The 24,098-nt window shown below is 38.2% G+C and overlaps 1 protein-coding gene across 14 annotated transcripts in view; it reads right to left on the reverse strand.

Annotated features, from left to right (window-relative positions):
• Positions 1-24,098, reverse strand: part of MYBPC1 (myosin binding protein C1) — a 153,903-nt gene that overhangs the window by 20,039 nt on the left and 109,766 nt on the right. For 11 of the 14 annotated variants that reach the window (XM_082256729.1, XM_082256737.1, XM_082256731.1 and 8 more), the window contains 6 exons: positions 21,288-21,476; positions 15,353-15,487; positions 13,610-14,014; positions 10,065-10,439; positions 4,349-4,516; positions 1,199-1,287 (listed from right to left, as the gene is read on the reverse strand). In XM_082256729.1, coding sequence (XP_082112855.1) covers positions 1,199-1,287; positions 4,349-4,516; positions 10,065-10,439; positions 13,610-14,014; positions 15,353-15,487; positions 21,288-21,476 — 1,361 coding nt within the window. The remainder of the gene's footprint in view (positions 1-1,198; positions 1,288-4,348; positions 4,517-10,064; positions 10,440-13,609; positions 14,015-15,352; positions 15,488-21,287; positions 21,477-24,098) is intronic. The other 3 variants (XM_082256735.1, XM_082256732.1, XM_082256733.1) reach the window with 3 other exon arrangements.

A 24,098-nucleotide genomic window follows, 5' to 3' on the forward strand; every position in this document is an offset into this window, starting at 1 on the left:
TAGGCAATGGCAAATATTACACCACAAATAGGTAATGGCAAATTTCACTTGGATTTTTAAAGTAGTGTTAATCTACTATGATAATCCCAGAAACAACATAACAAATCAAGTGTATATTGCATTGGCATATATATACAGTATATACCATTTGATGATCAACTTATGATCATCATAGGTGATGTTTGGTAGTCAGAAGATCATCCCGAGTTGTGTAGTCATAGGTTGTTGTAGTATCCACACTATGGGGGAGATTTACTAAAACTGGAGCACTCAGAATCTGGAACAGCTGTGTATGGTAGCCAGCATATAACTTCAGCTTGTTCAATTAGGCTTTGACAACAAAATCTGGAAGCTGTGCGGAGTTGCACGAGATTTTGCACTCTCAAGTTTTAGTAAATCCCCCCCAAACAGTTTTTATCTGTTGGATTGTGCTAAATAGCAACATGCACGTAACTTCTCTATTCAGGTGAGGTTATGTAGTCATGCAGTAACATTTAGTTTGTCATACAGAGTGTCTGACAATAGCAAGGTCATAGGCAATATGTCCTGATCTGCGACTTGTATCTTGCATTGGCTTTTAAGGGCAACACATGTAATTTCAAACTGCCATTTAGCATCAATAAATACAGTTCACATAGTCAGTTCTAAATATCTACCTAGTTGGCTGTAAATCTTCACCATAATATAGTGGCCAATGGTCACTCAGGATGTTACAACCTTAATATACCATTATGCAACCAGACAGCACATCAACTCAGCATTTGTCCTAATATTGTAAATATGTTGTTTTTCTAGATGAAGTTGCATCAGCTGTTAAGTGATGCCCATTCTGTATTTGAATACCCAATGCCAGGATTGCAGGAAGGTGTGCGAAGTGCACAGAGCCATGGCATTGTATACTGGGTACGAGTCCCTGTGAGAGTTTTAGTTGTTTTCTTTTTTTTAATAATAGTATACTTTTTTAAAATAAAATATACAGTAGCTTGGTTTATGCATTTATACAATTGTATTATTATTATAATGTATAATTTGCTAAAGTCATTACTGTAAGGTATTCTTATAGAGACCATTCATTTTGTAATAATTGTTACAGTCATACACTCTACCAAACTATTAATAAGACTTAAGGAAAAAGAGAAGAAAAACATTTTCAGCGGAAAGCAGAGGTCTGATGAGTTTATGAAGTCACAATTGTTACCTGGAAAGGTATTACAAGGTTTACAGCTTCTCCAACTTTTCGAATGTAAGTTTGTTTTAGGTGTCGTGGAAGACGAATCTTTGGAGGTACTAAAAAAAATAAATAAATAATAATAATAAAATCACTTTTTTAAAATACAGTTATAAGTTTCACTGTCTAAATAATAAATGCTAAAAATATATTTTCAGGATTTCCCCTAGATGCAGTAATACAGTATAGCTGAATGTTTCATCCTTTTATGAAAAATAATGATTGTTCTAGAGCATGAAATGGTAATGTCTATACGGGACATTCTTTGAAGCAAGTTACTAATCTTAATTTGTTTTCATATTGGTTATAGTGAGTCAAAAGTCCAAACTTTATTCTGATTTCAAGTGGCTGGAGTCAGCAAGAAATAGGGCCAGCACTTCCTAAAGAAACTTAAGCAAGTTAAAATGTATTTACTGTTTTTCTCCACTTCTGCTATTACCATGATGAATACAAATAAATGTATGTCACCTTCACACATAAGGTGTATTTAAAGACTATAATCAAAATTATTTGCAGTCTTGGATATAGTGTAGAAAGGTTAGAACACCCATTAGGTTTTAATTGCTGTCTGTGTCTACACTGCACATCCACCCTCCCTGTTTGCCCTAGTGACCATTGTCACTGGGACAGAAAGTGATGGGACACCCAAAATGTTATAGTTGTCACTGGGACAACAATATAGGGGAAGTTTTCCAATGGGGCCATCTGTTCTAGTGACAATGGTCTAAGAGGATTTTAATCCTCACTTTGGGGAGATTTCTTCTTAATTCCGGTTGTGTCTTTGGGACAGAAAGTGAATAGAAATCTTCCCCAATGTGCTACACTACAGGTGTTTAACTATTCTATACTCTATCCAAAAAAAACATTTTTTTTTACCTTTGATGTACTATAAAAAAGTGTTATTAAAAAAAACATGTGATCTATTTTCAAAATCCCTTTAAAGCATGCATCAATCAATTACTGAATTCAACAATGATGTTGGCAGCAAAAACCTTCCTTCTTGGTATGAGAATGCCAATATATATCACTTATATGCATACCTCCATATCTGCTGATTATTGTTTCTTTAAAATGCCCTGCTTCGTGAAAATGGGCATGACTTGTTCAAACATAGGCTTAGTTGCATGAGTTTGGGGAAATTTCTCATAGAACTTAAAACTGTCCGAAACTAAAGCTGAACTCATGGAAAATAATAAGAAAATTTACCCTTGCATGGGTCCCCATCCCTACTTTAAGGATTAAATGTCTATTTTGCCTAGGGGATGATGAATAAGGTGATGTATTTACTTTTTACATTGCTCCCTTGGCAGTTGTTGCTCTTCTCAACTAAACTCAACTATCCAATGTCCTGGAAAGCCGACAGGCATTTTCCCACATATATGGGACTTCTGTTCTTGCATTGTATGAGATGACATCAAAAAGCTGCGACTGGGGGACCAGCCACACAAAGGTGAGAAAGCCTGAGGGTATGAGAAATAAGGTATATCACCTTATTCTTCATCCTCTAGGCAAAACAAGCAGTTAAACCTGGTAGTGGGGAGGGGAACCTGCTGCAAGGGTAAATTCTTTCTCTCCAGAGTTCGATTTAATACTGTAAAATGACAGAATGTACACTTTAAATGCATAACAATTCTAGTATTGAACCTCTTCTGTTTTACCCATGAGAAACTAAACATGTACTGTTTCATAATTTAGCAGACCAGGCAATTTAACAGCAGGTTAGTAAAGGTTAACACACAAACTTGCACACCTTTACTTTCCTACCAAACACAGGATGGTGTGTACACATCACAGACTCAGGACACTGATAACTGCTTCTACCATCATTAGGCTGAGCATAGATGTGCAGAATTTCAAACAAAAATTCTTAGGAAAAGTCTTAGGAAAATTTGTGCGAAAATCCTCAGAACATTCTCAAAACTTTCGTTCGAAAGATTTACGGTACCGAATGAAAACAACATGCACTGTTAGAAAGTTAGAAAAAATATTTTCTTCCTCGTCCTTCAAATTTTCTCATCACTGCGGTTTAAAATGAACATCAATTTGACCTAATAATGATTAGAAAAATCAACAAAATTTCTTAGAACATTTTTGTCCTAAGCTTTATACCCCTTCACTTCTAGAAGGGGTCTTTTATAACTAGCATAAGTATAGTAAATTGAACCCAATAAATCAAAAGACATATTATTTTATCCACAGTATAAATGGTGTTGATTTGCTGGTCACTTTCAGCCTTTATTTCCATGGTAAATCATCAATGCCATTTTTTCCTCTAACCATTTGACAATGAAACTGCTTGCAGAGTTGTCACTTTCCTCACCACATTTCCATCTTGGACTAGAAGTGTACATGTTGATGCACAGTGCTCCTCTGCTGACAACTGCAAGCTGCAACTCCCACAACGTGTAGTCTCAAGGATGCAATGCACATGACTAGGTTGATATCTACACTATTGGGGTGCATTTTAACTGCAGGCAAAGCAAGCCCAAAGTAGCCTTTTCTTGTAAATTGCTGCATTTGCTGTTTTAACACATAGGTTTTCATTTTTAATTAGCAAATTTTTAAAGGATGGCCTGTTGACATAGGTCCTTAGAGTGCTGTCAGGTTGCCAAGATTTTGCAGCATCAGGAACAAAAGGGTAAAGATGCTGTTATTTCAGTTTCTCTGTTATGAATTTTGAAGCTAAATTTATCCATTCTCACTTTCTCAGGGACCTAAGGGGTCCAAAAAGTTTGCATCTTTAAAACCTTTAGTTATCCAATACTGAGTATGACCTAAATTCCAAACTTTCTGAATTTATAGATGGCTACATGACTGTACATTACTCAACTCTGGCTGTTCCATCCGGTAGTTGTGATGAAAGTAGTTATTTAGCAAAAACAAAACAACAAAATGGAAACAGATACAATTGCCATATGGCAGTTTACCCACACATGCATTAAATACAAGGACACTCTGGCAGACAAGATCATCATTCATCACTATCCGTACTATCCTGATCATTTATGCAATGACAATTTCCTGCTACAATTAATGTAGCAAAAAAAATAAAATAATAGAAGATAGGATTTATTTCTCTTAAAAAACAAAAAAAAAAAAAAAAATAGAGATACAACTTACCTATGACCTCTTTTACTAAGATTGGTTGGGGATGTATTCTGGGATCACTCTGACCTGCAGCGTTCACTGCTTTAATCCTGACAAATATTTTAGAACCCGTTGGCAGCCCTGTAATTGTGAACCTTGTCTTATCTGTCAGTTCAGGATTGGCAACAATCCATTCCTCCGCTAAAAGAAAAACAGCAATGGTAATAAAGCTCAAACACACAAATAAAACATTTTGAAGTATACAGAGTTTGATGATAGAACTGACCTCTTTATTCCTATGGTTATCTGATCACAAAACTAAGCTTTATATGTTCATTGCCAGGGTTGATATAATGGGGGTGCTAACTTGAACTGAATGTATTTTGTAGGAACGAGGAAGTGCATGGTTTTGGTATATTAAAAATAACTTATGATCATAATGATTTTAAAAATATAATCTGCCTATTGTTTAATGAATTTTGTATTTGCTTACATATCAAATTATTGGTGATACAACAACCTCTTGTCGTTGGAACTAAAATATTTTAGTTACACTTCAATAGTTGTCTTTGGTACTAAAAGGCCAGTTCCACCAAAACCGATACTTCAGTGGGTTGAACCCAGAAGTTACATTTTTTTCATAGCAGTTACTGTCTCTGACACCTTCTAAAGCACTATCCCCACAGGGGGAGATTGGCTAAAACTGGAGCACCTTGAATCTGGTGCAGCTGTGCATGGTAACCAATCATCTTCTAACTTCAGCTTGTTTAATTAAGCTTTGGCAAAAAACCTGGCAGCTGATTGGTTTCTATGCAGAGTTGCATCAGAGTTTGCACCATGCAGTTTTAGCATTAACCTCCACAGTGTCTTGCAAATGGCTTACCCAAATATTTATTCAAAATAAATCAGAATCTATTGACAGAGACTGACACCATCTTTGTGTAAGTAATAACCAGTTGGACAGTAATAGGAATTCAGGTGAGCATCTCTTCTCTGAAGTAAGATAAAAATGCCAGTATATCCAGTTTCTGGCAACCATGTAAAACAGATTAGTTTTGATTGGACTTGGTCCTGTATGCTGAAAATACTTTTGAATTAATAAAAGATTTTATGACAAAAAAAACTTCTAGTACACCTATAATCAAACTAAATTGATATGGTCCATCTGAATCTTTTGTGACAATAGTCATGATTTTTAATATAGCAGGACTAATATGTAATGACTTGTTTAGGGATATGTCATTGGAGATGTATCATTGGTTTATATACCTTTTTAGGTTTGACCAAATACTATGCAAGTGTAAACTCTTATCTATTTGAATTGACAAGTAAGTTAATACTTAATAAAGGGAATTGTTTGACTATTAGGATGTAAAATGTGTGACGATCTTAGGAACAGTCTTGAAATCTTGGTTTGTATCACCAGTATAAAATAGTTCTTGGTCTGCAGCACATTGTCCATCTTGACTGTCATTTGGAGGTATCCAATGGATGACTTATGCCCACTTTCTTGTAGTATTATCCATCGAGGGTGAAGCACATTATATTTAGTTTCTTCTCTGTGAAGTTCTCCAGTATCCATAATGAACAATTTTGCCCGTTTGGGATTTCACAATTACCAGGAATGAAATTTCCTTTTATTTGCCAATGTGTGGATTTAAAATGCTTCACAAATCACATATATATTTAAAGAGAAAAAAGCAAGCAAAAGCATATGAAAACGGTGGGCTTTTTTTACAACATAGAAATGAATGAAAGCGTTGTATTTGTTATTTGCCAAGAATGATAGGGTAGTTCTCTAGTGGGGATTATATCAGATTATTTGATTGTGAGGATGATGATTTTCAAACTAAATGTAGATCCTTGTATAGGAATGTCTAAAGTCTTAACTCAAGTCTCTCTGACAATTCATATATTAAAAAATAAACATTGTTATGCCTCGTACACATGATCAGATAACCGGACGACTTATCGCTCGCATTTTGTTGCATGATAGTAGTATCAAATTCAACAATGCGTACTAAACGTATGATTTTTTCGTATCATTCTGGAAACGCTTCTTGGTTGTGTAGCTATGTATCAGATAGTGCAAAACAAAAACAATGGTAGCCAGGCTTTTTCAAGGTTATTTTTGTGTTTCTGATCATGCGCGGTCTTTGTCCATTGATTTTTATCGGACGCATACTGTACCGATTAAACGATTGTCGTTCGCTAGCCTATCGTACGACAAAAGTTTTCGTGTTTGTCCCTTCAGATTTTGTTGGACGAAATGTCGTGATCGGCTGTCAAAAGCTGTGTACTAACAATCATATTATCGTGCGATCAGTTCGAAAGCAACTTTTTTTGTACGATTATCTGATCGTGTGTACGAGGCATAAGTCTCCTAATCACCACAAACTATATTCACTTTCCTGGGCCTACTCTCTAACCCTTCCAAAATCTAAACAATTCTGTTTCTTTTTTTCAAAACTTGGCCAAGGTTTATTTTCAGTGTGGTGTACTGTTTTTAAAAGATGATAGGATAAATTGTAAAAGTTTCCATGACCATGAATTTCTATGTGTAATGAGAGCTTTGAAGTACATTCCTATATGTGTACCTTGTTTCCTTTAACCCTTCATCATTTTTATAAGTACATCTTACATCCCATTTTTATCTAAACTTTTTCTTTTCTATTTTAGCTCACTGGAAAGTTATGTTCATTGTTGCCTATGTTCTTGCCTGGGAACTTACAGCCTGTCTATGAAAAGACAAAAAAAAAGAGAAAGTCAGCCTTTCTCTGCACGTAACCTGCATTTCCCAACTGTGGACTATCTTTGACCTGTATTTTCCATCTAAGAAGTAGAGGCTGGCCAATATAAATTTTTTGTGATTTAACACATGCTCCTTATGATTTTTATTTCCTTTGAATTGATTTTTCTTGTCATTCTGCAAATAACTTCTTCAAATTGTATTTAAACTTTATGTAATTAAGTTTTTTATATGTAAATGAAATGAATGCATGCCCTTTAACCACTTGCCTACTGGGCACATATACCCCCTTCCTGCCCAGGCTTTTTTTCAGCTTTCAGTGCTGTTACACTTTGAATGACAATTGCACGGTCATGCTATACTATACCCATATGAAAATTGTATCATTTTTTTTCACACAAATAGAGCTTTCTTTTGGTGGTATTTAATCACCACTGGGTTTTTTTGCTAAACAAAACAAAAATTAAAAAAAAAATAGTTTGTTATAACATTTTCCAAATAGGTAATTTTTCTCCTTCTTTGATGTGTGCTGATGAGGCTGCACTGATGGGCACTGATAGGCTACACTGATGGGCACTAATAAGCACTGATAAGGTGGCACTGATGGGCACTGATATGTGGCACTGATGGGCACTGATAGGTGGTGCTATTGATGGGCATTATTGAGGCCGCACTGGTGGGCACTGATGACGCTGCACTGATAGGTGGCACTGATGGGCACTGATAGGCAGCACTAAAGGGCACTGTGGGTTGTCTCATCCATGTAAACTGATACATTCTGCCAGAGAGCTTGAGCTTGTGAAACACTACAGACTCGCTGGCTGGATTACCAGATGAAAATACAAGAAAGGAAGTCTATAAAGGGAAACCAATACAGCCATCAAGTCTAAGAATTGGTAAGCTACAATATAAGAAATGCTTGCTTTTGGGTTTAATACTGCTTTAAGTGTAAGTTGCACTTTCACCTAAAAAGGGGGTGGGGGTTTTGGTCTTCTAGATAGTATAAGTAGGTTTTTGCCTCCGTCCCTATATTTGAAGAAGTATGGGGTGTTTTGGTGTCTCAAGCCAAAAAGGTGGGACTTTCCGGGCAAGTAATGATATTGATACAAATATATTTAAAAGAAATATCGGATTTATTCCGTTGTATATAAGACAAAAAAGGTATATACATACATTCCAATAAAAGTGGAAATAAGTGTTTGGGTATAGGCCCAAATGTGAGAAAGATAAAGAAAGAAGGAGATTCAAAAAGAATCTGTGACATATGTGATATTGTGACAAAAGTTAAGGATATGATCTCTGTGTTTCCTGTATAGAGGAAAACGTGGTTCACAGGATCTATCCTCAAATCTGACGCGTTTCGGCTATTTCTTTAGCCTTTTTCAAAGATTTTTTGTCAAAGGCTAAAGAAATAGCCGAAACGCGTCAGATTTGAGGATAGATCCTGTGAACCACGTTTTCCTCTATACAGGAAACACAGAGATCATATCCTTAACTTTTGTCACAATATCACATATGTCACAGATTCTTTTTGAATCTCCTTCTTTCTTTATCTTTCTCACATTTGGGCCTATACCCAAACACTTATTTCCACTTTTATTGGAATGTATGTATATACCTTTTTTGTCTTATATACAACGGAATAAATCCGATATTTCTTTTAAATATATTTGTATCAATATCATTACTTGCCCGGAAAGTCCCACCTTTTTGGCTTGAGACACCAAAACACCCCATACTGCACTTTCACCTAAAATACTACATATTTTCCCCCCAGCAGTCTCTGAAAAAAATGCCAATATGATTAATTATCTTTAGTATGGAGAACTGTTAGAGATTGCTCATCCAGCCCCATGTCGAATCCTGAACAAAATCCATGTGCTATCTCTTTAGGAAGGACTGAATAAATGATCTGTGTTTACATCTTTGTTTGGAGGTGGGCTAATATCAAGTTCACAAACAACTGATGTGCAGTATGTATGCTTCTGGCCTTCTGTATATTCTTCCTCAAAAATTTTACATGATGGGGTTATTGCATTACATGAACCATAATTTTCAAAACACATTTTACAAAGTCTACAGTGGGAAAAGGATCAGGACATACAGTACAATGTAGGCAGTTTCCAGGAATATAAACACCCAGTGTGTACCAGTATTGGCATTGCTGAATTACTAATTGTCACCTAAACTTGAAAATTGTCCATGATGTAGGTACTGGGTATACAGATTCCTGTAATATCTTTATGTCATACAATTGCTTAACTATGCAGGAAGCATTAGTATCAGCCAAAACAGTTTTTAGTTTTGGATAAAGTGGGAAAGAGAGAGGAATTTCTGCCAGGTTTTTTTTTCTCTCTGTGATGCCACTGGGCAGGTTTTCCCTCACTTCCTGCCCCCTTCATGCCCATACAAGAATTAGAGTGGCACGGTTTCCACCTTGACAAAAAGGCACACTCTACAATACAGATAATGTCATAGGGTCTGGCCTTTGCCCATTATAGTAAAATAATCTTTGTTTTTGTATGTGTCCCACTTTGAGAAATTTTACATCACTTCCTGTCCTGACAAGAAAAGGAACACAAGCAACAGTAAAACTCTGACAGAGGCTCTAATCTTTCCCAGTGCAACCCAAAACAAAATTGGAGTTGGGTTTTATTATAATTCTGAGAAGTTAGCATTTTCTCTAGTCCAAAAGGGAAGCTTTGACAAACATTATAGGAAATGGGGATGTGGTTACAATCTATTGCAAAGAGAAGTGGAGGTGATACTCATAACAGCCACATTTTATTTTCCAGTTCTAGTTTTGTAGTGCAGATTAGAAAATAAAAAGAAACATTTAGATTGGCTGCTATATCAGCTACACCAGCATTTTCCTTGCTTTAGTTTATTTTTGCAAAGGATTTGGAACAGTTTGCCAAATGAACATTTGGTTATAATTAAAGGGATTCCTACTATGACTGGTGAAGCACAAGTATAATAATTTGAGAATATTTTTGTTACCTTCATCCAGTTCCTCATGGAAGTCCTCAGAGTCAATTTCTTTGATATGTAATACAACCTCCACACGTTTTTCTATGGATGTCAACTCAAGCAAATTGGCTTTCTCTCCTTTACTTTCCAATAGTTTCTGGGTTTTGTTATGGTCCAGCTTTTTCTTCGTTTGCCGTTTGAGGTTTTTCCATGCTTTCTTTATTTCCTCGATTGACCTGTTATTGCCCCCTACAGTATTTATATGCTTTTGTAAATCTGCCCATATTTTGTCCTTATCTGCAGCGTTGGTTTGAGCTCCAAAGAGTTGGGGCCCAAGTTTGGCAATATTATCCACTAAAGTGTTCAATTCCTCATCTGTAAATTTCGGCGTGTCTGCTCCTCCTGCTGAAGATGGAGCAATCGCAGATAAATGGAATTTTTACATGCTTATGGGGCCAAGAAAACAAAATTTGCATATGGTACACGTACTAAATAATAGTAGAAAACTAAAATTTCAACATCACATTTTTTCGTTTTTTTAGTAACTTTAGATGGAAAAGGGCTAAATTATTATTGTTGTTTTAAAAGTTGTACATTTTTGTGGGGAAAAAAAATAGCAAATAAAAAAATAATATAGCGTATACAAATGCGCCTCAAATCATATTGTGCTTGAATGTTATTAAAAATGGCCTTTCCTTTTTAATCTGCAGAACTGTAATGTTTTGGAAATGCAATGCAATATGGCCACCTGGAGGTGTTCTGTACACAGAATGTATACAGAACACCAACCAGAAACATAATTTCCTGCTTGTGTGATTGGCTCACTGATTTTCCTAGAAGTGTACACTAAGATACAATTTAGATATCAAGCATCCCCTGCAACAAAAATATCATTTTTGGTGAGATACTCCCAATAGGAAATCCCGTCTAAAGGGATGCAGACCCTGACATTTTCCTTATTAGAGCCCTGCAGGTGCAGCAGCTGGTTGCACTAGCTGGTTGATACCACATGGTCACAGAGGAACACACAATGATTCCTACAGAATACCAAAAGGTGGGACTCTGCAACAAAGTTTGTTAAAATCCTTGTAATGTACTTAGATTCCCAGAGAGGAATTTTTTTTTCTCAAAAAAAGTGGAGTTACTCTTTAACCACTTTACTACCGCTTACGGGAATACTACTGCGGCAGAGTGGCTCGTTCCCGTCCAGTCACGTAGTATTAACGTGACTGGACTCCTCCCCTTCTGGGCGGCGCTTGCGCGCCGCCGGAGGCTCGCTCCCGCTGTTTTCATTCACAGCGGGAGTCGGGCCAGGGGAGGAGCAGCGGCGATCGCCGCTGCTCTTACCCGATCGTCGGGGATCGAGTCTGGAGATCCGCCCGCTGTGTGTAAACACAGCGGGCGGATCTCCATAGTGACAGGGAGTGACAGATCGGACTGTTCAGCATAGCTGGACATCCGATCTGTCCATGAATCACATAGTCACCTCCCCCCCTACACGTCAGTAAGCACCAGGCATACATTAACCCCTCCCTCTCCAATAAAATTAACCCCTTCCCTGCCAGTGTCATTTTTACAGTAACAGTGCATATATATAGCACTGATTACTGCAGTAATGTCACTGGTACCCCCAAAAGTGTCAAAAATGTCAGTCAGGGGTCCGGTCTGTCCGCCGCAATGTCGCAGTCCCGCAAAAAAAATCGCAGATCGCCGCCATTACGCGTTAAAAAAAAAACACCAAAAATGACAGAAATCTTTCCCTTTGTTAGTAAACGCAATAACTTTTGCGCAAACCAATCAAAATACGCTTATTGCGATTTTTTTTACCAAACATATGTAGCATAAAACAAATTGGCAAAAAACTTTTAAAAAAATTGGTTTTTACATCTTTTTTGGGGGGAATTTCATATAAAAAAATGTGAAAAATATTGTTATTTTTTCAAAATAAACGCTCTTTTTTTGTTTATAGCGCAAAAAGTAAAAATCGCACAGGTGATCAAATACCACCAAAAGAAAGCTCTGTTTGTGGGAGAAAAAGGACGTAAATTTCGTTTGGGTACGGCGTCGCACGACCGCGCAATTGTCAGTTGAAGTCGCACAGCGCCGAATCGCAAAAAGTGGCCTGGACGGAAGACAGCAAAATCCTCCGGTTGTAAAGTGGTTAAACTCACAAAAATGCACGCTTTGCAGAGCACCATGCTGTGGTTTGAATAGGCCCTACATTTGCAGAGAAATTTCAGTACTACCTGCTTGCTAAAGTTGATACCTTGCATAGATTGTGCATCTCTTCTAGAAGGGAACAGTACTTTTAGGATTATTTCTCCAAAATGGCAATCCCATAGGTATTATATTTTCAGTCTCCTTTGTTCAAAGTATTTCTATATACTTTAAAATCATCCTGATACTCTTTGAGGTATTCTTTGTTTGAATAATGTAATGTTTTATACGATAATAAAATAAGTAGCTATTTGGATCCTCTTCAGCAATAAAGCTACTGCAAATAGATTTCTTCACAATTAAGCTGTAGATCATTGACTTGCAATGCAAACTCTATCCACTGATCATATACTGATGTATACTAAGAACACTACACCTATACTATACTCAGTTTTTTGTATAATGCAGATGTCATTATATTGAACTTTTAAAGCCCAACTGAAGCCACAGAAATAGATATTCAGTTAGATAGACAGTTAGGTAGGCATTGTACTAATGGCCTCCACTTTCAGAGGTTTATCTCCTTCCTGTTAGCGGAAGCTTTGCACTGTGGGTCCAAAATGATTGCGCAGTTTAATATGCTCCAGAACTTGATCTAAAGCACTCTGTAATTTTACAGAATTGGTCAGACACACCCTTCTGCTCAGAACTTAAAACTGCATTAAAACAACTTGTTGCTAATTATTTCTTTTAAAAGCGGAGTGCCACCCAAAAGGGGAAGTTCTGCTTTAAGGACTTGTTCCACGCTCCTCTTAAACAATTGGCACTTTTGAGGAGCGGGAAAAGGGCGGCGGGAACCCAATTTTGACAGGCACCTGCTTCCCATTTCCATTCGGACTCTGCGGCGCTCAGCAACAAAAGTTCTCCTTTCTCCCTCCCCTTGCAGTCTTCTGGGACAGGTCCTGAGGTGAGCTCACCGCTGGATCCTGGGACAGGTGAGTGGCTGTTTTTAAAAGTCAGCAGCTACACGTGTAGCTGCTGACTTTTGTTTTTACAGTGACGGGGATGCCTCTTTAAGTAGCCAGTTTTCTGAAACTCAAAATATATCTCTACTTCTCTGCAGAATTCCTTAAACATAAGCTATTGAACAGTATGACAATCTTCATGGCAGGAAACTGTAAAAGCATTATTAAGATTGGAAGGATTGAAATATGTTATTCACTTTCACTATGGAGGGGGCAAATAAGTTGGGCAGAGAAAAACTACTATTGCACAGGAGGAGGTGGTTGGGGCTGGAATTGTCGATAAAAATGGGGAGGACCACTAGGACAGATGTTATACCACTTTTGCATTTCACTATACCTTGCTTTATATCAATATAACCTAAATAAGGTTGTGCATTTTAAATGAAGTTTTACCTCCAGTAACATCATCTTGGATATCTTCTTCATCTCCAGGTGTTCCCTCCAACTGCTGAAGTTCCAACATGGCCTCTACACGTTTCTCCAAAATAGTCAGATTTGGTGTAGATTCAGACTTATTTCCATTCTCCACAATAACGTCTTTTTTATTTTGTTGCAATTTATCCTTGGTTTGCTTTTTGAGAGCATTCCATTGTTTTTTTAGGTCTGCAATGGACCTGTTCTTGCCCCCTGTGGCATTAACCTTGGCTTGGATGTCTGCCCATATCTTACTCTTCTCAGCTTTGGTAGTTTTAGCAGACAAAGCACCACAGATGTGTGGGCCATTCTTAGACACACAATCAACTAACATGTCTTTCTCCGCATCTGTAAATTCGGGTTTTTCGTGCTTCTCATTTCCTCCTGGTGAAGATGCACCAACCTCAGAAATACTGTTTTATACAAATCAGGGCTGGGGATGCATTTGTATCTGACTGGTGCATTAGTTTTTACTTGGTATGTACACACAAAACAATGTTAATCTACCCTACCATTAATCCAGGCATTCACATCAGTGCAAATATATTGATGCTGAAGTTCCACGTGCTGAGTTTAGTAAAGTATAAATGTAAAGGCCTCTTGCTGCACTTCAAAGTAATGTGTGAGGAAAGAAGTCTACAGTATATATCATTTTAATAGAATAAAATGAAATCTGTATGTGGTAGAAGCCATATGGCAATACTAACTGAATAATGAAGAGCTACATTTTAGCATTGCAAGTTCCCAGGGGTATGTTGTTGTCAGAGATTCCTTACAAGTTTACAACTCCACCATTTCACCCATGTAACACTTGAGGAAATCTAGCACCAGCTAGGTCACCCCCACCATTTCACCCATGTAATACTCTGTGGAAACCAAGCGCCAGCTCCAACATATAGAAGGTGGGAACATATCACATCAATGCAAATATTGATTCTGAGAAACCCATTATTTGCATAGGCACGTTTGCAGGCTGTAGCCCTGCTACACGCAGAACAATGATCATTAAGGTACAGTTTGGCATCTTTTGGTGCATACTATCTTTGGAGGGAGGGGGGACTGGTTTAGCAGCTTTAGGGAGATTACAAAGTAACTTTTATAGTCCATGCTACAACTTCTTTTGCCAGGATTGGACCCACAATCTGGCTTCTTTGGGATGGTGTGCCTGACATTTGTGAATAGACGTGATCTCTTATGAAGTGCTTATCACCAATACAATCTTCTTAATTTGTGAACAAAATTTACAGTCTAAATAAATTCTATGTGCAGCTGTAAGTTGGTTGTGTTGTAAGTACAATAATATGAGATTATATATAGTATGTGATTTAGAATGTGTCATATGTCAAAGTTCTTTTCATTCCCAGTCCAGATCCAAATCGAAATTTTCTTCATGCACAGCAGCAATGCACAAAGGCACAGCAATACATGTCATTATGTTACTGCATTTACAAGGCTACAGCTTTCTTGTTTGAATCTAACAGGCAGCAGTGATGCTCATAGATGTGTTAGTCTGAATGGGTAACGATTGTTTATATTCACAATCACAACTCATTCCTAAACACTAGAAAAAGAAACGGTTGAAACCCAGTTTTGAAACTATGAATTGTGACATGATTAAGACATGACAGCACTCAGTACTGTTTATTGTTAAATGAATTACTGTTAAGCAAATGAGAATTAGAGAAAAGGAAGAGGCTGGGGACATGATTTCTGAATGTTTACCTCCTTCAAAGCAGTATTCAATAACATAACCATCTAACCCTGCAGCGCCGATGTGGTCAGGGGGTCTCCATTTCATTGTCACTGAGGTATCAGTTACTCCATCTACGGTCAGCATGGTTGGTGCACTTGTAACAGCTAGAGGAAAGAGAAGCAAATTAATCAACTATCTGATTAAAATAAAAGGAAGCAGCATTAGAAGGCAGTTAAACATTAGGTGAACATCTATTAATTGAACGATCTTTTGGCCAGCTGTTGATGTTTTACTTTTATATAAATAGCTGACTGTTACTGATCTTATTTCAGGGAATAATAGGCTAAAAACCAAATATTTCTAACCAACCTGATTCCACCATCAAAGTTCTTTTGAGAGTGTTAGTGTGTGGGCAATGTAATAATGGCCTAGTCTATTGCAGTAAATATGTAAGGATACAGCGCTATATAAAACACGTCTTCAAATATTCAATAAAGTGACAATGTGCTCAAAATGATACAACAAATATCTTCAAAGTGCATATAAGGGTGTCTGTAAAGTGCAGTCCACAATAAGGTGCTAATTATATAAATACAGTCCAATCCAAAAATTGCCAAGTAAAAATTGGTCATATAAAGTGCTTGATAGGTGTCTCAGGGAAAGTGCTCATAACACCACCACCAATTAGCCACCAGATGGCCTCTCACCTCAATAAAGACTTAGATAGGCGATAAGTCCTCAAACCAGGTAGATCCAGGTAACTACAGGTAAAAAGATGCCACTTGCTAAGCTGCTAGTCTCAGGGGCTCAGTTTACAGGAGGACATAAAAAAGAAGCACAAGATCTAAGTGCTCACTGCAACATAACCCTTTATTAAAAATAAAATTATTGCACTCACATCAAATAGCACAATCAGGCTTGTGCGAGCCAACGCAGGCAGTGTACATAAGAGCTGTAAGGAGCCATGAGGAGCCGTGTTGTTCGATCATTGCTCGTCCGTCGGAGTCTCCGCCCCCTATATGCGTGACGCCATACGCTTTCGCGTCACTAATTTGTCAGTAGGGCCTATTGCAGTGTTCATTTACTCCCCTTAACAGGAAACCTTAAACTATAAAACTGCATTAAAAAGAAATGTAGTAGCGCCAAACACTATAGGCAAATGAAATCATCCATAAAAGTCCAAATAGAGTCCATAAAGGGAAAAAAAGGCAAGATCCCAGATCCAGATTGTGCAGGTAAAGGAAAGCCAGCACCCAATTGTGATGTGCACACTTATGCGCTTACCAGAGATCAATAAAATCAGAGCGATGTATGAATCCAAGAGGAGCAAGATGGACCACCAAATTGTTCAGGGATTCCGACTCAAATAAATCTGATATGCTGACACCAGTAGGGTATATAGCCTGATATAGGAAGTATCGCCAGGGCTTGCTGCAAGTTAATCCCAACTCCAGTACCTCAACACAAAAGGGAGGACAATAGTGCAGACTGTACAGGATAACATTTATTGAAATAAAGAATGGTACTCACACATAACGAAATGTAAAAGAGCATGTCACATAATGGGATACCACGGTGTAGGGTAGCGTGCTAATCGTTCCCGGGTCGCCTGACGCGTGTCATCAAAGAAAATGACATCATCAGAGGCAGACCCGGCCGGAACGTCAGCACGCATATAAAAGACTTAGCCGGAAGTGACGAATGCGGAACTACCCGCATATGCGCTCCACTCGGCTCTGACCGGAAACCGGATGTCAGCCGTCGGTGGACCCCGGAAGCCGGAAGTGGATGCGGTGAACCGCAAACAAGAGCCGTACATCCTCAAACCACAGACACACAGCACAGAGACCGGAAAGAGAACCGAGCGGAGCAAACACAGACCGGAGCATTATTATAAAGAAACTAATATGACACAAATATTGCACATGAGAATAAAGACATATATATTAAAATGAATATTAAAAAGAAACGGTACTAAAAGCCAGACGGATTATGGCTTTAGAACCTGATTCCACAAAAATGCCCGTACCATAATACAATCATCAGTCATATAACTCAAGATATGGAGAAATTAATAAAACATTAATACATAAATGTTGGTGCGATCAGCATAGCAAATTAATGATATGAAGGCTGATAGCAGCAAACGACTCACATAAAAATGTCAATGCTTAAACAATTAAAAGTATAAAAATATATAAAAATTAAAAAGTAGATATATCACCTGAATTCAACTATTGCTAATATAACAGTTCACGTCCCACTCTATATTTAGTCCCCAAGGGGCATATGTCTTTATATTAAAAATCCACCGGGTTTCCAAGCGGGAAATCTCACGGTGTATATGACTCCCTCTCCAGTGGGGGGGTAAATTTGTCAATCCCCCAAATTTTGGTGCCAGCGGGATTTTTATCGTGACAGCTGGCGTAATGTCTCGAGACACTATGATTGGGGAAAGCTTTCCTAATATTCTTAATGTGTTCCCTCACCCTTACTGTCAGTGTGCGCTTAGTGCGGCCAATATACTGAAGGCCGCAAGGGCACTGCAGCAAGTACACAACGTTGGTGGAGGAACAACCTATGAATGGTTTAATAGAATGTGTTTGGGACGTGGCTGTAGATGTAACCTCACAAAACTTTCTACCAACAAGCGAATTAACTTTACACACCGAACATCTTCTGCATGGGTAGAAGCCTGTTAAAGTGTGAAAGAAGGGAAGCTGATTTGGTTTGTCTAAAACATTTGGAGCGATCTGGAGACGTAAGGGTTCAACCCCTCTAAAGACAACCGGGGGAACCTCAGGTAGCGAAGGGCCTAGTACTTTATCATTCTGAAGGACCTTCCAGTGCCTTTTGAAAATCCGCTTAACGTCTCCAAACTGTTTAGAGTATATAGTAATAAAAGAAAAACCAAAGCGATTTGAATCTGCTTCAACTTTAGGCCGTTTCTGTAATAAGGTAGATCTATCGGTGTTCCCCACTTCATGAAGTACTGCATTCAGGTTGGCCTCATCGTATCCCTTATCCAGAAACTTGCCCTTCAACATCTCAGCCTGACTAAAGTAGTCCTCCTGTTTGGTACAATTACGCCGGAGTCTTAAAAATTGACTCCTTGGCACCGACCGCAACCAAGAGGGGTGATGACAACTTCCCTGTTCGATGTACCCATTGCGGTCGGTGGGCTTGAAGAAAGTACTTGTTACCAATGTACCATCTTTAACCTCAATCATTAGGTCAAGGAAATTAATCCTTTCACTACTGGCTTCGTGCTGGAGGACAATGCCCAACTCATTGGAATTAAGGTCGTTCATGAAACAATCAAGAGACAACCTATCGCCATCCCACAGGAGGAGGACATCATCTATGTAACGCCGCCAGAAGACCACCTCTGGTCTGGGACGGCCATAGATGACATCCTCCTCCCATTTGGCCATAAAGAGATTGGCCATGCTTGGTGCATATTTGGCACCCATGGCGACTCCTCTTTTTTGTAGAAAGAAGGAGCCGCCGAACCAAAAGTAATTATGACACATGGCAAACGTGAGCAAAGAAAGAATGAAATCTCTTTGTAATGAAACAAGAGAGTCATCTCTCTCCAAAAAACTTTGAACGGCCTGTTGCCCATGCTCATGCGAAATAATAGTGTAGAGCGAGGTGACATCTGCTGTAACAAGCAGATATCCCTCCCTCCACTCTATTTGGTCCAATAGATTCAGCACCTGGGTGGAATCCCTGAGGTAGGATGGAGTGTTGGTGACGAGTGGTTGTAGGTACCCGTCTATATACCTCCCAATTCTACTAGTGACGGAATCAATTCCGCTCACTATCGGACGTCCCGGTGGATTCAGGGGGTCCTTGTGAACCTTTGGGAGGTAATACAGAACGGGTACTCTTGGAGCCACAGGGAGAGGGAGTCATATACACCGTGAGATTTCCCGTTTGGAAACCCGGTGGATTTTTAATATGAAGACATATGCCCCTTGGGGACTAAATATAGAGTGGGACGTGAACTGTTATATTAGCAATAGTTGAATTCAGGTGATATATCTACTTTTTAATTTTTATATATTTTTATACTTTTAATTGTTTAAGCATTGACATTTTTATGTGAGTCGTTTGCTGCTATCAGCCTTCATATCATTAATTTGCTATGCTGATCGCACCGACATTTATGTATTAATGTTTTATTAATTTCTCCATATCTTGAGTTATATGACTGATGATTGTATTATGGTACGGGCATTTTTGTGGAATCAGGTTCTGAAGCCATAATCCGTCTGGCTTTTAGTACCGTTTCTTTTTAATATTCATTTTAATATATATGTCTTTATTCTCATGTGCAATATTTGTGTCTTATTAGTTTCTTTATAATAATGCTCCGGTCTGTGTTTGCTCCGCTCGGTTCTCTTTCCGGTCTCTGTGCTGTGTGTCTGTGGTTTGAGGATGTCCGGCTCTTGTTTGCGGTTCACCGCATCCACTTTCGGCTTCCGGGGTCCACCGACGACTGACATCCGGTTTCCGGTCAGAGCCGAGTGGAGCGCATATGCGGGTAGTTCCGCATTCGTCACTTCTGGCTAAGTCTTTTATATGCGTGCTGACGTTCCGGCCGGGTCTGCCTCTGATGATGTCATTTTCTTTGACGACACGCGTCAGGCGACCCGGGAACGATTAGCACGCTACCCTACACCGCGGTATCCCATTATGTGACATGCTCTTTTACATTTCGTTATGTGTGAGTACCATTCTTTATTTCAATAAATGTTATCCTGTACAGTCTGCACTATTGTCCTCCCTTTTGTGTTGAGGTACTGGAGTTGGGATTAACTTGCAGCAAGCCCTGGCGATACTTCCTATATCAGGCTATATACCCTACTGGTGTCAGCATATCAGATTTATTTGAGTCGGAATCCCTGAACAATTTGGTGGTCCATCTTGCTCCTCTTGGATTCATACATCGCTCTGATTTTATTGATCTCTGGTAAGCGCATAAGTGTGCACATCACAATTGGGTGCTGGCTTTCCTTTACCTGCACAATCTGGATCTGGGATCTTGCCTTTTTTTCCCTTTATGGACTCTATTTGGACTTTTATGGATGATTTCATTTGCCTATAGTGTTTGGCGCTACTACATTTCTTTTTATGCTTATCAAAGTTTTATCCACTTTTTAGTTGGCTGCCTACACTTTTTTATTCACATATATGTGTATTTTTATATATTTATGTGATTAATTTGATTTATTTGTGAGTCCAATTGTCTGAGCGCAGATATCCCACCTCTTTATAAAACTGCATTGTTGTGCAAATTTAATACTGTAAAGCATAGAAACGTGACAGCAGAAAAAAAAATCAAGCGGTCCATCAAGTCTGCTCCATTTTTTTGTCTTGAGTAAGGAAAGGACTTCCTTTTTATTGCTGGTGTCCCTTATAGTGATGCATCCTAGGATTATATTCGCCTTTTTTACTACCTGGTCACACTGCTCATTTTTCAATGATCTAAAAAGCTACTCCCAAATCTTTTTCCTTTGTAGTGCTGGACAATACTGTACCTTCAATATTCTACTCTATAAAGGTATTTTTCTTCCCTTCATGCATTATTTTACATTAAGAAACACTAAACTGGCGTTTCCAGTGCTTTGACACATTTTCCAGCAATCCCAAATCATGTTCCATGTCACAGACACCTCCATGGATATCAACCCTATTGCATACCTTTGTGTCATCTGTAAAAATGCATACCTTACCCTCCAACACTTTAGTTTTTTCCACTTACATATACATTGTAGATTAAATAGAACAGGACCAAAGTACCACAGTAAAATCATCAGCTGTGTGAAAATATTCCTAAAATGCTTAATTTTTGCTTTAAACATAATTATACTTCTAAAATTATGCTCACGACTTGCAGTCTAACATTTACTTACCTAATGGGACAAAAGGTTTGGAGGGCAGGCTTGGTTTACTTACCTAATGGGACAAAAGGTTTGGAGGGCAGGCTTGGTTTAGAAATCCCTATTGAGTTGACAGCAAAAACCCGGACCTCATAAGCCACACCTTCAATCATTTTTTTGGGTTCAAAAGTGGTATCTTTACATAAGTCAAAATTTAATCTCATCCACCTGGAGCTCTGCTTCTTTTTTCTTTCAATAAAATAGCCTGTATATTTGAGCATAAACAAAAAGATATATTATTACACATCATTTTGACTACAATACAAATAGCAATAGTTAAATTCACGATTACTAGATTTTACTGCCACCCTTATGGTGAATGTTTTAGGACTGGTTTCAGGAAATAATCTATTAACCACTTGCCAACTGGGTTAATTCTGACACTTCTCTCCTATATCTAAAAATCTACTTTTTTTTGCTAAAAAATTACTTAGAAGCCTAAAACATTATGTATATATATATATATATATATATATATATATATATATATATATATATATTAGCAGAGGCCCTATAGAATAAAATAAAGGTTGTTGCAATTGTTTATGTCACATAGTATTGTTTTTAAAAAGCTATTTGTTTGGAAAAAGTACACTTTAGTGAATTTTATTGCACAAACACACAATATAATAAAAATATAGAAGATGATGTTATGCTGAGCAAATAGATACCAAACATGTCACGCTTTAAAATTGCATCCGCCTGGGGAATGGCGGCAAACTACGGTACTGAACATTCTCCATAGGCGACACTTTAAATGCCTTAACAGGTTACCAGTTTAGAGATAAACAGGTCTAGTGCTAGAATTATTGCTCTTGTTCTGACATTCACGACAATACATCACATGTGTACATATGTGTTTGGGAGTAACGTATACATTTGCATTTGCATGTAATCGCAGAAGGATGGGGGTACTTTACATTTTTTTATTATCATTATTTATTTTAACCAGCTTTTTTTTTTTCTTTAACACGGTCTCTAATTTTTCTTTTTTTGTGTTAACTTTATTGCTATCATTGTGGCAGCATGGTTCGTGACACGTCCTCTTTATGGAGAGATCTGGGGTCTATCTCTCCTATGGCCTCCAATGCAGCCGATCAGATGCAGATCGTTCTGATCGGCTGTTTCCTTGGCCGGTAACGTATAGGTAAACAGAGAGCTGTAACCGGAGGTGACAACATACTCGTCGCTTGCAGTTTTTGGGGTCACAGAGAGAAAGGAACAACATCAGTTCCTCTCTCTCTTTGCTGTGCAGCTATCACTGCCGATCGCATTGCTCCCGGGCTTCGCACTCAGATGGCAGAGCCTGGGAGAGGTGGCAGTGGTGGCGGTGGCAGTAGGGAGGGGGGGGGGGGCAAACAGGAGAAGTGCACTTGGTTTAAAGCGCACTTATAGTTTTTTTATTTTTTATACCATTGGAATATACACATTTGTTTAGATTTTGCATATAGTTAGACCTAAATCAGTACATGGAATTACAATGAAATAATTGTACTAATTAGCATGTTGACATCTAAAAAAACAAAAAAACAAAAAAAAAATAAGTGAAAGTAGCCATCATGAACACCTTATAATGTTGATCTTTTGAATAGAGATATGTTACAGACCTTAAAGGGAGGCATGAAGTAGGGGCAACATAAACATTATACAGTAGCTGTTTGCTAAGGAGGATGTATAGACGAGATGTCTTTAGCACATAACCTCAAAGGAGTTACTGACGAAGAAAATATGATCATAAATATTGTCTTTAAAATACTAAGAAAAAAAATGCATTGTATTACTTATTTATATAGTGTGATTAAATTTCATCCGATTCAGAGATAACCAAAACACTCTTTGTTAACCTCACAGAGGAGCTGGATTAGGATAATAGTAGGGGAAGCCATTGCTGGAGAACTTAGGCATGCTGCCTAAATCTTAGAAACATTTTGTGGGCACCTCCTGTGATGATAAGTGAGCTATCTCTTCCCAAGAGAGAGTTGATTGAGGATCTCCAGTGGTCATATGTTGGGGGCACTTGGGAGATCTATTTTTGGGCTAATAATTTGAAGGCAAGAAACAATAATCTAGTTTTAGATGATTGAATATGATCTAGAACTATGGATTTAGGCACTATGCCCAGGATTAACCAGTAGGGAAAAGGAAAAAAAAGCACATTTATAATTTGAAATTTAGCTCTCCAAATCTTTTCAGACGTCTCCACATCAAAGAAATAAAAATTTGCCGTTTCCCAAATATTGTACAACTAGGACATGAAACTTGTGCCCTTATCAAGTTTTGTAACAAAGAGAAGGAGCTCAGAGAAACAACCTCCAAAGCATCCATCCATTCTTCCTCAGAAAATGTGCCCAAGTCCTATTGAGATCCCTTCCCCCCCTGTAATGGCTCAATGAGGCTGGTAAACTAAGAATAGGTCTGGTCCTAATCACCTGTGCTATCATTGAGATCAGTGGAGAGTGAGAATAGACAAGTGGGATAGTGCATGCAAATTTGGGGATGCAATGTGTGCTGCAACTGTAGGTACTGGAAAGTGCAACTCCTTCTAGAGGCTCTGAAAGGACGTATTATTCCTCTGAAATACTTGGCATGGAAATGTTAACCCTGTCACCTGCCATCATTTAAAGCCTATAAAGTTCATAAGTTATGGTAGGGAAATATTATGCCATAGACTGAGGCATATATTGGGAAACCTCCATATACCGGATAGTCATCTTCATAGCTTTCAAGATTTTGTGGTGCTTTATCGGAGTTGGGAAGACATAGTCTTTTTAAAAGTGACCAGCCTCTAGAAGAGAAGTGATGGGTTCAGTGGAAGTACAGCAGAGAT

Source organism: Pelophylax lessonae, assembly GCF_965119305.1.
Source record: "Pelophylax lessonae genome assembly, chromosome: 4".
Classification (NCBI taxonomy): domain Eukaryota; kingdom Metazoa; phylum Chordata; class Amphibia; order Anura; family Ranidae; genus Pelophylax; species Pelophylax lessonae.